The sequence below is a fragment of the Carassius gibelio genome, chromosome A19, assembly GCF_023724105.1.
Source record: "Carassius gibelio isolate Cgi1373 ecotype wild population from Czech Republic chromosome A19, carGib1.2-hapl.c, whole genome shotgun sequence".
Taxonomy (NCBI): Eukaryota; Metazoa; Chordata; class Actinopteri; order Cypriniformes; family Cyprinidae; genus Carassius; species Carassius gibelio.
This window is the reverse complement of record NC_068389.1, coordinates 16,963,245-16,978,636: the sequence shown is the minus strand read 5'-3', so window position 1 is coordinate 16,978,636 and position 15,392 is coordinate 16,963,245. Positions and strand designations below refer to the sequence as shown.

General features: G+C 36.6%; 1 protein-coding gene across 1 annotated transcript; it reads left to right on the top strand.

Moving 5' to 3' along the window:
- Nucleotides 1-9,030: 9,030 nt before the first annotated feature.
- Nucleotides 9,031-14,544, top strand: LOC127935071 (gonadotropin-releasing hormone II receptor-like). The gene is made up of 3 exons (XM_052532661.1): nucleotides 9,031-9,783; nucleotides 12,655-12,862; nucleotides 13,453-14,544. Exons 1-3 carry the CDS (start codon nucleotides 9,256-9,258, stop codon nucleotides 13,857-13,859), a joined length of 1,143 nt encoding a protein of 380 aa, XP_052388621.1. The 5' UTR covers nucleotides 9,031-9,255; the 3' UTR covers nucleotides 13,860-14,544.
- Nucleotides 14,545-15,392: the final 848 nt, after the last annotated feature.

Sequence of the window (15,392 nt, the reverse complement as noted above, 5' to 3'; positions counted from 1 at the left end):
ATTTGCTTCACATTTCTCCTCCAGAAATTGTTCCTATTGTAAGTGCTTAATAATAATCTTAGATTTTTTTTAAATCTAATAAATTTTTGTGATATTATGAACAGTGAAATTAATCAACTGAAATTAGTTAATTGCACTCAAATAATAATGAAAGTTCATTGGACTTAATTTAAATAATTTAATGTAGTTGTAGTGTCTAACAGTACTGTACAATACTCTTTTTAGGGAGCTCATCTCCCATCTGGTGGTCATAATGTTAAATTACATCTAACTACCACAATTCTGAAAGATAAGACACAAGTCTTTATGTGATTCCTTCACATCAAGAGCATTTTCCATCTTTCAAGCACTGATTTGGTCTAGCGTATACAATAAATGCTTCGCAGAATCAAGTCTTTTGTTATGTTATTTTATTCAAACACCGTGCATTCTCATTCTAATATAGCATTAATTTTATTTTAATATTTGAAGACACATATACAGAGATTTCTATTTGTTGTAGCTTCATGCATGATTTATTATCACTGATGTATAATTGTTCTTTGATCAAACATTAGAGATTATATCTCATGGCTAATTAATGTTCAAAATTAAGAGGTAGGAAGACAGCAGACAGGGAGTAATTAAGCTTCATGTTAATGAGTTACGGCTGAGTAAGGTTTGAATAACATTAGTATTAGACGCAACTGAAGGAGGGCTTCCTCTGGCGTGTGAGCTGTCAGTTCATTCAAAAAACATTTGGATAGAGAACACTTCCAAATCCATATTCATCATCAAATTCAGCACATGAGAGGATTAACATCTTAATATAAGTATCATCAATATCAGATATGCCACATCAATATTAGAGACAGCATCAAATCCGTTCTCAAGCTCACAGACAGGAGAGATGTTATGTAAACACTCAAAGTGCATATTAAATAATCTCTTGAATGTTATGTAATCTGTCAACTAAAACTGCAGTGCGTGCACACACACACACACACACACACACACACTTGGGTGGTTAGCTAGTAATGCATACTAAAGTGAAGAGAGAGATTATATAAATAGGTAATTGTGTTCCAAAGACACAATCATTTAAAATATGTATAGGCCTAGCAGTAGTATATTTGATTTATCTTTAAATTAATATATATATATTCATATTTACACACATTAGTTACAGTTTTTATTGGATATAACTTATTCTGGTTGGTTTAAAATGTAGATAGACACACAATCTTAGAGTGAATTCTTTAAAAATTAATTTACACTGAGACTGTCGGTTGGTTGTCACTGATAAAAAGACACTTGTGAAATAAAGAGATCTTCCCAGCAGAGGGCAGTACAACCTCAAAAGAGACGGTCGGTCAAAAACGCTGGCTCTGCAAACTATGTGAAAACGTGTTTAAATTCTGTAATTATTTTATATCAACGAATATGTTGTGTAATCACCTGAGCAAAATTAATTAAAAATGCAAATATTAATATCTATTTAAATATATATTATGTTATTATTTTTATTTGCATAGCTAGCTATTTTAATGTTGCAGAGGGAGGTGTCAGGCATTCACATAATACCTAGTACATTGAAGCAGATAAGCATATTATAAGTGATCCTATGACCAATAAGGTTTCCCCATACATTTCATTCTGGCCCATGACTGACAATAAACAAAATAGGTGAATATTAGGCCACACAAGTTATACACAAGTCAAAACTTACTAAATTGATTTCATTGATATTGTTGAGCAGTCTGTTAAATGGCTGAAATGTACAAATACTTGTAATTGTAAAACGTTGTAGATTCCATTATGTTCGGGAGGACCAAGAATAACATGAATGTCGTGGATACTTTGTACCATGTCCTTCAGCAGTGGCATTAGCAATTTAAAGACTCTTTATATTCACTCAGTACAAAAACTGGCTTTTAATTATTTAATTATAATTCTTAATTGATTTAATCAGCAGAGCAAAAAGAATGGAGTGAAATCCTCAACCTGCACAACATTAAATCTCGGAAACAGTTAACCTTGGAGAGATGTGACAGCAGAGATCAAACTGCAAATGGAATATGTTAATTTGCACATTCTTTGCAATTAAAATGCAACAGGATGCTACCGATTAAAATGCTACAGAAGTGAATTTATAAGGCTGCTGCATTTGAATGCCTCCATTAACATGTGTGTAATACAAGAGGAGGTGAATAGAAATGAGTTTTAAGAAAACAGGCCCTTTTATAACATTTAACACAAGAAAAATTAGATCTAACCATCTATTGCAGTAAAACCAGTTTAGAAAGAGAATCCAATAATGATGTTAGAAGTATATTGCTAGAGACTCCCTGTTGTTAGAAAGCCATGCTATGTCACAGAAAATGGGTTTTATTTCTCCCTTTAAGAATAATTGGGTAAACCTTATTTTACAAACTACTTAAAAAATACTTAAATAAAAGCCTGTTTTGGTATATACGCTTAGAATGAAAGTCTATACACGTCTTTAAGTACATACAGTTACGATGTTACAGGTGTGTGGCATTTTAGTGACTGTATGATTTATATGTCATTAATCAAGCTGAAAAAAAATTTAACAACATGAAAGTTAACATGAACTTAAGATTTTCAAATATTTTTGTTACTGTAAACTATAATGATAACAATACAAGTGGTACAATGGAAGGACACATGGTGATTTGATGAATGTCAATCAAAATTCTGCATTGGAGAGTCTGTATGTCCTGACACATATGAACAGTTCAAGTAAGCCTACTTGCAGAACGCAATCTGTTTCATCTATCTAGGTTTATCTTGAATATTAGTGATAATGTGTATATAGACCTAATGAGGATATGGACACAGGTTATTGGCCATGTTGAATTTGACACGGATGATAAAAAGGCTGTGAGGGATAGACTTACAGTCTTGGCATGAACCTTATAAAGGTAACAGACTAATATCCCCCAACCCAAAAGATTGTGTTTTTTAAAGTTTTGGTCTGCTGAAAGTGCAATCCACAGAAAGCACTGTACTTCCATCCCTCACAGATTCATTTCAATTCCTGTCCTAAAATATGGCGTTACCCTGAATAAAGTATTTTGTTCGTATACTTATCGTATAGCCTATATAGGCCTGTTCATTCTCATATGGCACACGATAACAGAGTAAATACATTTGTATACAGTATCGGGATTTTAAATGGAATTGTACACGATATCTATAACAAGACTATATAATAATAATAATAATAGGACTACTATTAATTAGTGCCAAGGACGACTTTCTGAAAAACAATGCAAGGGCCCAAACACTCCATCTGCTGAAGGTGAACTGAAAACAGCTGATAGCAGCTCTCAGTGATGTGTGTCGGGTCCCCGTTCTGATAGCAGCAACATTCACAATAGTTTACAGAACAAGCGGGAACCCACTGTGCCTGTAGCTTTCTCTATTTCTGTTTTATCACGTGATAGAAAGACTAAAGCCTTCCCAAGTGGTACGGCTGACTCATCTAATCTGCTGGCTATTATGCATCAAACCAAGATTGCTGTAAAGACACAAAGCAATGCTATTAAGTTAGGTTTAAGTTATTTTAAACATTCCATCACTAAAAAATAAATCATTTCTAATCAATGACTTAATAACCACGAACAACCTGGATTGTATGTTTCTAAAATAAACATGGCTAGAAGACAGCTGCAGTGCAACAGTCCTCAATGAAACAGCCCCTCCTAACTTTACTTTCATGAGTGTCTGCAGGACTGCTAGGAGAGGTGGAGGTGAAGCTGCTCTATTTACATTTACACATTTAGCAGACACTTTTATCCAGTGTGACTTTTATACAGTACATTCAAGCTATACTTTGTTTTACCGGTATTTAAATAAGTCTTTTAATGCAAGCAAGTGTCATTTGGTCAGAACTTGTCTTCTGAATATCTAGGGATTGTGCTGAAAGGTGCTCCACGCATTCTGTTTATCATTATTTACAGTCCTCCAAAGTACTCTCCAGCCTTTGTTTACTGTTAACTGAGAAGCAGCGCAAATCCACATTCATTTTCAACGTTTATTTGCGCATCTTCTCAGTTAACAATGGCCTACAAGGAGAAAACTGAAGTCATTGCATTTGGAAACAAAGATGAAGTTATCAAGGTGAATGCATACCTTGACCAAACAACTAAAAATCAAGTCAAGAATCTGGTGTGATTCTGGAGACAGACTTTAGTTTCCATATTCATTTCAAAGCAGAACTAAATCAGCATACTGTCCTCTAAAAAACATTGCAAGAATAAGATGTGTTGTATCCAGTCAAGACTTGGAGAAACTTGTTCATGCCTTTATCACCAGCAGGGTGGACTATTGTAATGGGCTCCTCACTGGCCTTCCCAAAAAGACATTTAGACAGCTGCAGCTTATCCAGAACGCTGCTGCCAGGATTCTGACTAGAACCAGAAAATCTGAGCTTATCACACCTGTCCTCAGTTCCTTACACTGGCTTCCAGTTTCATTTATCATTGATTTTAAAGTACTTTTACACATTTATAAATCACTCAATTGTCTAGGATCTAAATACATTGCAGATATGCTCACTGAATATAAGCCTAGCAGACCACTCAGATCATCAGGGTCGAGTTAGTTCGGAATACCAAGGGTTCACACAAAACAAGAGGAATCTGCTTTTAGCTATTTTGCTGCCTGCAGTTGGAATCAACTTCCAGAAGAGATCTGTGCATTTAAATGAATGAGCACTGTACGATGTCCGAACTGATAGCACTGCATTTTATATGTAGAATCATTTTATCTTCTTAAATTCATTTGAAATATATTTTAAAATCAGCTTCAATTTTTTTTTAATTCCTTGTTTTATTTGTATGATTATTTTACTGACTTTTATGTAAAGCATTTGCCTAAAATAACACAATAAGCATAAAATGAATAAAACACTCCAATATATCTACTAATAAACAAAAAGAAAAAGTAACCTACCTTTTAAATAAAATCTAAACATTCGCATATGGCTGGTTCGCATATTATATTTACCGTTACTTTACCGTAAAAATTGTACCGTAGGCTAGATCGAGTACTCCACTGTATATGGTAAGCTATATTTTACTGTAGCCTTTTTAATTGTTTTTCTGTTCAGATGACGATGACGCCGAGGTTTCCTCGTGTGCGGCTGTGTTGAGGAGGGGGTTGTGTATTTGATGAGCGTGTCTATGTGTGGAGCAACGCTGGCTGCTGTAGAGACAGTGAGACAGTGAAGCTCTTGGCTTCCTCCACTGAAGACCCTTCAGCACCTGGACAGCTCCGCTAGTCTCTTTAAACCTTCGTTGTTGTCGGTTTTTTGTAAAAAGTGCGACTAAAACAACGTGTAGCTTCTTAAAAAGTGCCCTACTATGCTAAATCGTTAAGCAACTAAACTTTTATAGCTGGAAATCATCGTTATCAGCCAGATAAGTGAATTACAGTTGACTGCGGCAAACTGTTCCCTAGGAGTCCATGATTCCGTCGAGCTTATGCGGGGATGGGAGGAGAGCGAGAGTCCTCGTGGATTTACCAGCGTATCAACACGACACTTATTCTGATCTGATAACGGACTTCTAAATGAATTGCATTTATTTTCTCGAGTGGAGCATGTCTAGATGCAAATAACTGTCCGCATATTAGTGGAAATGAGGTAAAAATTCATGGATTAATCTACAAATCACACATTGCAGCATACAGGTAAATCTGTCTCTGTTACTAACCAGTTGTGCATAAGAGTCATTAAGTACTGTACTGTAAAAACTGTTCTAAACAGCCCACACTGAAAGTATTTCTGGGCATCGCGTGCATTAATATCGGTTTTATGATCAAATGGAATCATTTGATGACAGAAATGCTTTCAATGTAAGTATATAGACAGCTGCTTACTATAGATCTGGAGAGACAAATAAAGGGTCTAAGTTTGGAATTGATTACAGATTCACTTATGCTTTAAGAAACTAATGTAAATGAACAACATGACAAAAAAAAAAAAAAATGTCCTTGATGTATCCTGATTGTGTTTCAGCTTTTTCATGAAAGATTTTTGAGGTGAACCAAAGGAAACAGTTAACTGAAATAATTAAGAACAATATATTTTACACCAATATCTGACATGAATTAATTAGCTGCTAAACCCTCCAGAGGTGAAGCTTATGAAGCACATGCATTTTTTTTTTCTTTTCCTTCTATTAAATGTGCTTCATGACATGAAAATAAACACCCAACAATAATGTCCAATAGACATGGTCACTGGGAGTAGTGGGTTTACAAAAAACTTTTCCTTTTAATTTCTTTCTTCTTTTTGTGAGTTAGAATAAAAATTCATAAGCTACAAAGTCTTATTTCAGGACACTTTGGTAAATATCATCCCACTCTAGCTCATCCCACTCACAATCATTTGCCATGAAATCTTAATATTCTCATCACTCCTATCTTAATTAGCTGGCTCCAAGTCATTAGTCATGTGAGCAAGGATATGAATATAATTACGCAAATTCACAGGCAAAGTTTCTGAGATTATGATGACAATGATCACTAAAAGTCCTGGAATACTTTTGGTTTTCTGAACAGAATTTAATGACTGTTCAATGAATCCACCAAAGAAAACAGCCCATTCCACGTAAAAGAAAACAAGAAAGAAATATAAAGTGCAATTCTGCATTTCTAACAGCATTTTAGTAAGATTTTCATCTTCATGACCACACTTGAGCTATATCACAAAGAGTTATGATGGCTGACATTCTTCTTTGCATATATTTGCATAATGTTTATCTATGTTAAGAGGCAGCAGTGCAAATCTGCCACATTTCCAGTGGGCAGATGTCCAGCAATCATTCAACCAATCTGTCATATAAACAGAATGACAGTGAAGCCAAAGACATCATCTATATCTCTATCTATTACCACCATGCTGTTTACCTGACTACAGCTATACAAAAGACCATATCACTTTGAGAGTGAAGGGAAATACTGACAACAGCCATTTGTCAGCATGATAGGACATTTATCTCTCAACCAGAGCTGGAGTGGAAACCCTTAACCATTAAAACATCTTTTGTCTTCCGGGCAGCAGAATGTTACTAGAATATAAACTCTTATCTTATCACAAGACATGTGCCGGTATTCGGTAATGTGATATATCACGGTAATGAATATGTACGATATTTGTTTTGGTGGGTACTTCTAAATACCATGAATAATTATATATTACAAATTATTCAGAATTTGGAATGCATTTTAAGAATACTTTTCCAATCAACTGGTTAAAATGCACAACACCGCTGTATGCTGCTTGATAGAGTGTGCGCTCTGATGTAAATAAACACGCATGAGAGGAGGAACATGTGAGGGACGCGCTGAATGAAAGCACATTCACTCTCTGACAGCAGATGGCGCTAAACTGCTACACTGGGAAAACCCATAAATAAAGCAGCTGAACTATTTTCTAAAACATATTTAAATAATTTTAAATAGCCATTCAGATTTGTGCATCCGATATGATGTCCATCACAGTGCCAAATACTTAAGTATATAGACTTTATAGGCTATTTATTTTCAAACTTTTTTTTTTTCATTTTAATCTGTACTACAACATGCCCTAGATATTGTTTAAAAGTGTTTTGCTTCTTTATTGTTCATTCACAATTTACATTAGGGCTTCATTAGTTAATTCATTAGCTAACATAAACTGCCAATGAAAAATTCTTCTGAACATTTATCAATCTTAGGTATTCCAATATTTAATAACATGTTGTTAAAATCTAAAGTTGCAAATGTATTATTTAATGAGCTAACATGTAATAAGACTTGTATTTTTTAACAAAGATTAATAACTTCTGTAGCAAATGTAGCTATTGCTCATTGTAAAGGTAATGGTTAACTAATGAGGTCTTATTGGAAAGTGATACCTATGGGTCTTTATAGTTCTTTTGCACTTTAATCTGCATAAAACGTTTTCTGTAAATTTTGCTGTATCTTTTTATTGTATTTAAATGTTCAGTTATTTCTGTTATAAGAAAACATTTATGTAACCTGTTATACTATATTATGACCTCTTTTTTTTCAGTTCCAATGCCATGATATTACCGTATACTGTCATAAAAGCATGAGCAATTAATCGCAATAGGAAAATGTGATACCAGCATATCCCTAATCACAATTAGATCACCCATTTTTTTTCTTATCAAAGTTTATTTCATGAAGAGTCTCTTTAACCAAGTGGCTTAATAAAATATCAACAAGAATGATGAACAAGGCAGTTAGAACATCTGTACCACTGTATGAATGAATTAATAAATCATGAATATCAGTCTGCAGTCATAATCTCAGTGGGGATCTCTGATCGTTGTCTGGGAGGTTTATATATAGATCTTTAAAAAGATATAATCTATCTCCCTGCTGCTTAACCAAGGTCCCCCTATTTGAGATCCAGAGTGAAAAAAAATGCCTGTGGCAAGAGTTTCTTTTATTTATAGAAGCTGAGCTGGCAGATGGGTGCTATAAATGCAGAGGATATTACACTGTAGAGGAGATGGACGTTTGGGTGAAAACTCATAAGGGGTGACAAATGTCTCTGTGGTGACTGTAATGTAATGGTAATCAGACTTTCTAGGTGATGTGACCTGAATATTCATGTCATGGTGAACATTTTGCTGAATTGTAGAATTCATTTGTCAATGAAGTGCATGAAGGGATGCCAAGAACAGTTGAGAAAAAAGCAAAATTGATGAATTGGCTCTCTTTCAATTCACTATCTATCTAGTTGTCTGTCTGTCTGGCCTCTAAACCCTCAAACTTCAAGGTAGCAAATACATATGCAGAATTTCAATGTGAATTTGAAAGAAGAAGAATTAAGATACCCCCCCCCCAAAAAAAAAATAAAAATAAATAAAAAATAAATAAATAAATAAAATAAAATAATAATAAATCAGTGCAATAAGTGCAATTATTGAACATGAACAAAGCTAGAAAAGGAAGGTTTGTCAAGACAAATCAAACTGAATGATTCCTTGACAAAGCTTGATAGATGTGTATGAAATGTCAGCTACAGTTTATACCATTGATAATACAAAGAAATGTTTCTTGAGCATCAAATCAGCATATTAGACTGATTTCTCTAGGATCTTGTGACACTGAATACTGAAGTAATTAGTGTTAAAAATTCAGTTTTGCCATCACAGGAAGAAAATAATTTTAAAATATATATTAAAAGCTTTTATCATGTAACAAAACAAGTCCTTTTTACCCTTTCACAGGATGTCAGGAAAAATGCCTCTTCTGTCAGTGAATCCCACAAGCATTTGGGAAAATTCTTCAGTGCTCAATGCCACCCCTCACTTTCCTTCTGATTGGGAGACGCCCACATTCACTGTTGCCGCCCACTTTCGTGTGGTGGCTACCCTGGTGCTCTTTGTCTTTGCAGCTATCAGTAACCTCTCAGTGCTCATCAGTGTTACCAGGGGAAGAGGACGTCACCTGGCCTCTCACCTGCGCCCTCTCATTGGCAGCCTGGCCTCCGCCGACCTGGTTATGACTTTTGTGGTGATGCCACTCGATGCTATATGGAATATCACAGTGCAGTGGTATGCTGGCAATGCCATGTGCAAGATCCTTTGCTTTCTCAAGCTTTTTGCCATGCATTCGGCAGCATTTATCCTGGTGGTTGTGAGTCTAGACAGGCACCATGCAATCCTGCATCCACTGGAAGCTCTGGACGCTGGCCGTAGGAACAGGAGGATGCTGCTGGCTGCCTGGATCCTCAGCATCCTGCTCGCCTCTCCACAGGTAAATGAAAGAGATGTGTTAAATTGGAGTTGTCATTTGAGCGACTTGTCTTATGAAACAGCACAAAACTGCCTCAGTTTTTATATATGGATGATAATGTTGGTGTTTGAAAACATGTTGAAGGTAATAGGTTCCTTTTTAAAAGGAGACAACTATAAACAAATAATTACATCAATTTGATTGCGCTTGTTGATTTCCACAACTTTGTTTACCGTATTTTCCGGACTATAAGTTGCACTTTTTTTCATAGTTTGGCTCGTCCTGCGACTTATAGTCTGGTGCGACTAATTTATCCAAATTAATTTGACATGAACCGAGAGAAATGAACCAATAGAAAACATTACTGTCTACAGCCGCGAGAGGGCGCTCTATGCGACTTGCATATGTTTTTTTCCTCATCATGACATATTTTTGGACTGATGCAAATCATACTCAGGTGCGACTTATAGTCCGAAAAATACGATACTCCCAAAATATTTTTCCCCCAAAATATATTGCAGAGAAAGAAAAGTATTTTGGAAACCTGTTTGAAAACAGTTTTGCAATTTCATTTTATGCTAGTGGTGCAAAAATTAAATTTCTTTTGCTGTGTGCCAAAAGTGGCACACAGCAAAACGGAGTTTAGTTTCCAAGCTTCAAATTTACAGTGTTGTGAAAAAGTGTTGGCCCCCTTTCTGAAAATCCAAACTACATGGCCTTGTGTGAAAAAGTGTTTGCCCCTTAAACCTAATAACTGATTGGGCCACCCTTAGGCGTCCACTCATCTATGCAGAATTGTTGTAATTCTGCCACATTGGAGGGTTTTTTTAAGGTCATGCCACAGCATCTCAATAGGATGCAGGTCAGGACTTTGACTAGGCGACTCCAGTGTCTTCATTTTGTTTTTCTTCAGCCATTCAGAGGTGGACTTGCTGGTGTGTTTTGGATTATGGTCTTGCTGCAGAACCAAAGTTCGCTTCAGCTTGAGGTCGCAAACAGATGGCCGGACATTCTCCTTCAGGATTTTTTGGTAAACAGCAGAATTCATGGTGCCATTTATCACAGCAAGTCTTCCAGGTCCTGGAGCAGCAAAACAGCCCCAGACCATCACACTACCACCATATTTTACTGCTGGTATGATGTTCTTTTTCTGAAATGCGGTGTTACATTTACGCCAGACGTAATTGGACACACACCTTCCAAAAATTTCAACTTTTGTCTCGTCAGTCCACAGAGTCTAATCCCAAAAGTCTTGGGGATCATCAAGAGGTTTCTGGCAAAACTGAGATGAACCTTTATGTTCTTTTTGCTCAACAGCGGTGTTCGCTTGGAACACTGCCATGCAGAACATTTTTTTCCGGTCTCTTTTTTAGAGTCATGAACACTGACCTTAACTGAGGCAAGTTAGGCCTGCAGCTCTTTAGATGTTGTTGTGGGGTCTCTTGGATGAGTCGTCGCTGTGCTCTTGGGGTAATTTTGGTTGACCAGCCACTCCTGGGAAGGTTCTCCTCTGTTCCATGTTTTTGCCATTTGTGAATAATGGCTCTCGCTGTGGTTGGCTGGAGTCCTAAAGCTTTAGAAATGGCTTTATAACCTTTTCCAGACTGATAGAGCTCAATTAATTTCCCAATTACAGCATGATCTTTTGGTCTACTTCACTTTTCTTGATTGTGAACAGGTGTGGCAGTAATCAGGCCTGGGTGTGGCTAGAGAAATTTAAATCAGTTGTGATAAGCCACAGTTTTAACAAGGGGGCATATACTTCTTTACACAAGGCCATGTAGTTTTGGATTTTGTTTTCCTTTAATAATAAAAACCTTCATTTAAAAACTGCATGTTGTGTTTACTTGTGTTATCTGTGACTAATATTTAAATTTGTTTGATGACCTGAAACATTAAAGTGTCAAATGTGCAAAAAAAATAAGAAATAAAGAAGGGGGCCAACGCTTTTCACTCACGCTTTTACTGATAGCCATCTAGCCATCTAAGCCTCAGCATTTCTTTTAAGTCATTAGTTGAGGCTTAAAGTTGTGCAATAACTGACCCTGCATCAGTGATTCTTCAGTGAGCGCATACTGCATTGATTATAGATCTTATCTGTCAAGCTACAATAGTCCTGGAGTATTTTCTGTAACCTCTTATATGTCTGACTGAATCTTGTCAGTTTGACTTGCCTATCTTTCCCTCTGATAGAACAGTTTCTTTTCACACGCTTAATTCCAGTCTTGTCATTTTTAGCAGCCTTTATATTTTATTTTATCTGAAAGCACATTAAATATCAAGAATTTACTTTCGATTCAGGTTCAACAGAGATAGCGAAATGTGCTTTTCCCCCATGCACCTCAAAGTTTCTTTTACATCCTACAGTGACTCAAAAATAGATTTGAAAAGTAAATATCTATAATAGAGCAACCGCCACACTGAGGAGCGTTTTGCAATCACAATGCATGTATTCATGAAATGAAAACCTTTTGGCTTGCAGTTACTCTATTTGCAGCTGTTGATGTTTAACATTTCTCATGGTGTAGTTGTGTGTAGAAGATATTTTTATGCAAAACAGCCACAAAAAGCTAATCAGTGGATTATGTCATTCTAAACCTGTAGAACTTTCTTTCTTCAGATGAACATAAAAGGTCAAATTTTGTGGTGGTTCTTTTCCATGCAATTACAATAAATGAAGACTGGAGATTTCAAGTTTCTATAAAGGTCACATAAGCACCATAAAATATTTTTTAAGTGTTTCTTAATGCCATACAATAGCTTTGCATGAGAAACAAAAGATTTCTCCTTTGTGTTCTGTAGGAGAAATAAGGCAAATGATAGATAACCAAAAAAAACAAAAACAAACTCTGTTTATTACTTTTCTTTATAAATTGCTTTTTATCGTTTCAGTTATTTATTTTCAGGGCAATTAAGGCTGAAGGAGTTGACTTTGTACAGTGTGTAACTCATGGAAGCTTCCGGCAGCGCTGGCAGGAAACAGCCTACAACATGTTCCACTTTGTCACCCTGTATGTGTTCCCTCTACTGGTAATGAGCTTCTGCTATACGCATATCCTCGTGGAAATCAACCGCCAGATGCCTCGTGGTAAAGGGAAGGGTAATTGACTCTTGATCTCTTCTGACATGGTCCCAATCATTGATAAACAGCATGGCCGCATCCAGATTTCCATAGTGTACTGCAGGGATCCTCAAATCTGGCCCACAAGAGCCACTTTCCTGCAGACTTTAGCTCTAACCTTAATCAAACACACCTGAGCCTATTAATCAATGTCTTTGGGATCATTAGAAAATCACAGGTAGGTGAGTTTGATCAGGGTTGGAGCTGAACTCTGCAGTGCACTGGGCCTCTAGGACAAGATTTGAGGAACCCTGGTGTACTGAATTTTATATATTAATTATGAATTTTATATTAGAATTTACTTCTCAAAAGTTCATTACACAGGTTCTAGGGCTGCCTTGTATTTTGACTTTTAATGTGTTCTTTTTGATAAATTATGTGTGTTATGACCGGTTGCTGTAGAGGCCTCAATTCAAACAGCAGTACGGCGTTTGAGTGTTATATCACTAGAAAGCAGAGATTTTCCTTTTCATACGCTGTATAAAACGATTTCTGGGTCAAAAAGATAAAACATGATGTCACACAGCACCATTCTCTAGGCTTCTTCTAACTTGTGTTGGGTTTTATAGGGGGGGAACCTTGTCTGAGACGCAGTGGAACCAACATGATTCCCAAAGCACGCATGAAGACCCTGAAGATGACGATCATCATTGTGGCATCATTTGTGGTGTGCTGGACGCCGTACTATCTGCTTGGCATTTGGTACTGGTTCCAGCCTCGTATGCTGCAGTCGATGCCAGAATACATCCACCATGCTCTCTTCGTCTTCGGCAACCTCAACACGTGCTGCGATCCGGTCATCTATGGTTTCTTCACGCCCTCGTTCCGAGCGGACATAGCCAGCTGCTTCTGCAGAAGGAATCAAAACTCTTCTCTCAAATCACTGGACCGACTCTCCGTAAGGAGAGGGGGTGCAAGCAGAGAAGCCGAGTCGGACCTTGGAAGCGGTGACCAGCCCAGCGGACAACAAGCATAGGTCAAGACACCTCAAAGAGCTAGAGATACTATTTTGGGTGTGGATTTGCCCTGTAAACATGAAATACAGATCTTTCTTTCTTTGTCTAGACATCTACATGTGCTGCAGATGGTATTTATAGTATAAGCAAGTAACTGTTTGCTTAGCGGTTTGAATCCACTTGAACATGGAACAGCAACAGTATCACATTCTGGAAAGATGTAATTACAGGTAAATATTAATGTAAAGGTCCAAATGACAGCACAAAGCTTCAGGCAATAGCTTGAACATGAGATGTTTGCCTGTCTGGAGCAGGGTTATAAATATACAGTGCTTCATATAACAGCTGACGTGTTTGGAATCAGTTAACGAGGATCTCGAATTAATTATCTTCGAGTTCAGAGAGACAGCCCCAGCTAAAAGCTTCTCTGACACTTTGCTTATCTAACATTTCCACTCTGCACCCTGATTAGGAATGTCACTTAATGTTTTACAATGGCCTTAGCACATGAATCATCCGTTTCAATGAAATGCTTTCGGAAATGGTCAGGCTTTCACACTGTTTATCAGTGGAATCACCATAGATTCGATAGAGAGCAGAATTCATCCAGTCGTGTTTTCAGTGTACTGTGTGATGATGATCATATGCATGATTTGCCATCTTTGTGGTGTGTGCTTGTGTTTAAAAATTAATGTGGATGGACAATCCAGACTTAAAGGGATAGTTTATGTAAAAATAAAAAATTTGTTTACTTATCCATATTGTTGCATTTGTATGCTATTACTTTTTCCGATTAATATATATAATTTTTTTAAATGAGTGACGTTTAAAGCTGCGGTAGGTAACTTTTGACGCTCTAGCGGTTAATAAACAGAACTGCTTGCATCTTGCGGAAGAACATCGTAGCTGGAACTACTTCTGTCTGTTTATGTTTATGAAGAATCACAAAGGTACTGGGTTACTCCGCCGCGGTACCCCCGAAGCAATCTAAAATAGTCCGAATATAAACACTTATTATAGGTGCACCCTAGTGATTCAGGACAAGCCAAAAACACGGTTTGGAAAATGGATTCATGGTGTACTCGCTTATTATATACATTTTTCTACATTTTGAACACAAACAAAGTTACAGACTGCAGCTCTGATTGGTTATTTTTTACCGGGAGCGATGGAGTTTCTGTAAATGGCAATAGGACCACTGGGAGGAGCCAGAGGAGCTTGATTTTTTCACAGATTATCTGTCTCATATTCTACTGTCAGGACATAATGACAGGTTTAATAAATTTGTAAAAAATATTTTTTTTACAAAAGTTCCCTACAGCACCTTTAAAAGGGCTCAGTCTTCAGATGTTGTGGCGATAACTCACAATTCATCTTAAGTTATGAAAACAAAATTATTTTGTGAAATAACACAATGGAAATATATATTTAATGATTACTCATTCATTAAACTCTCTTGTATTTCAGCTCTTTTAACGTTGCCACTCTGTCTAGTTACAGCTCTCCCCTGATTACTGTCCTCATGAATGAGCAAGAATGAGAAAACCTATCCA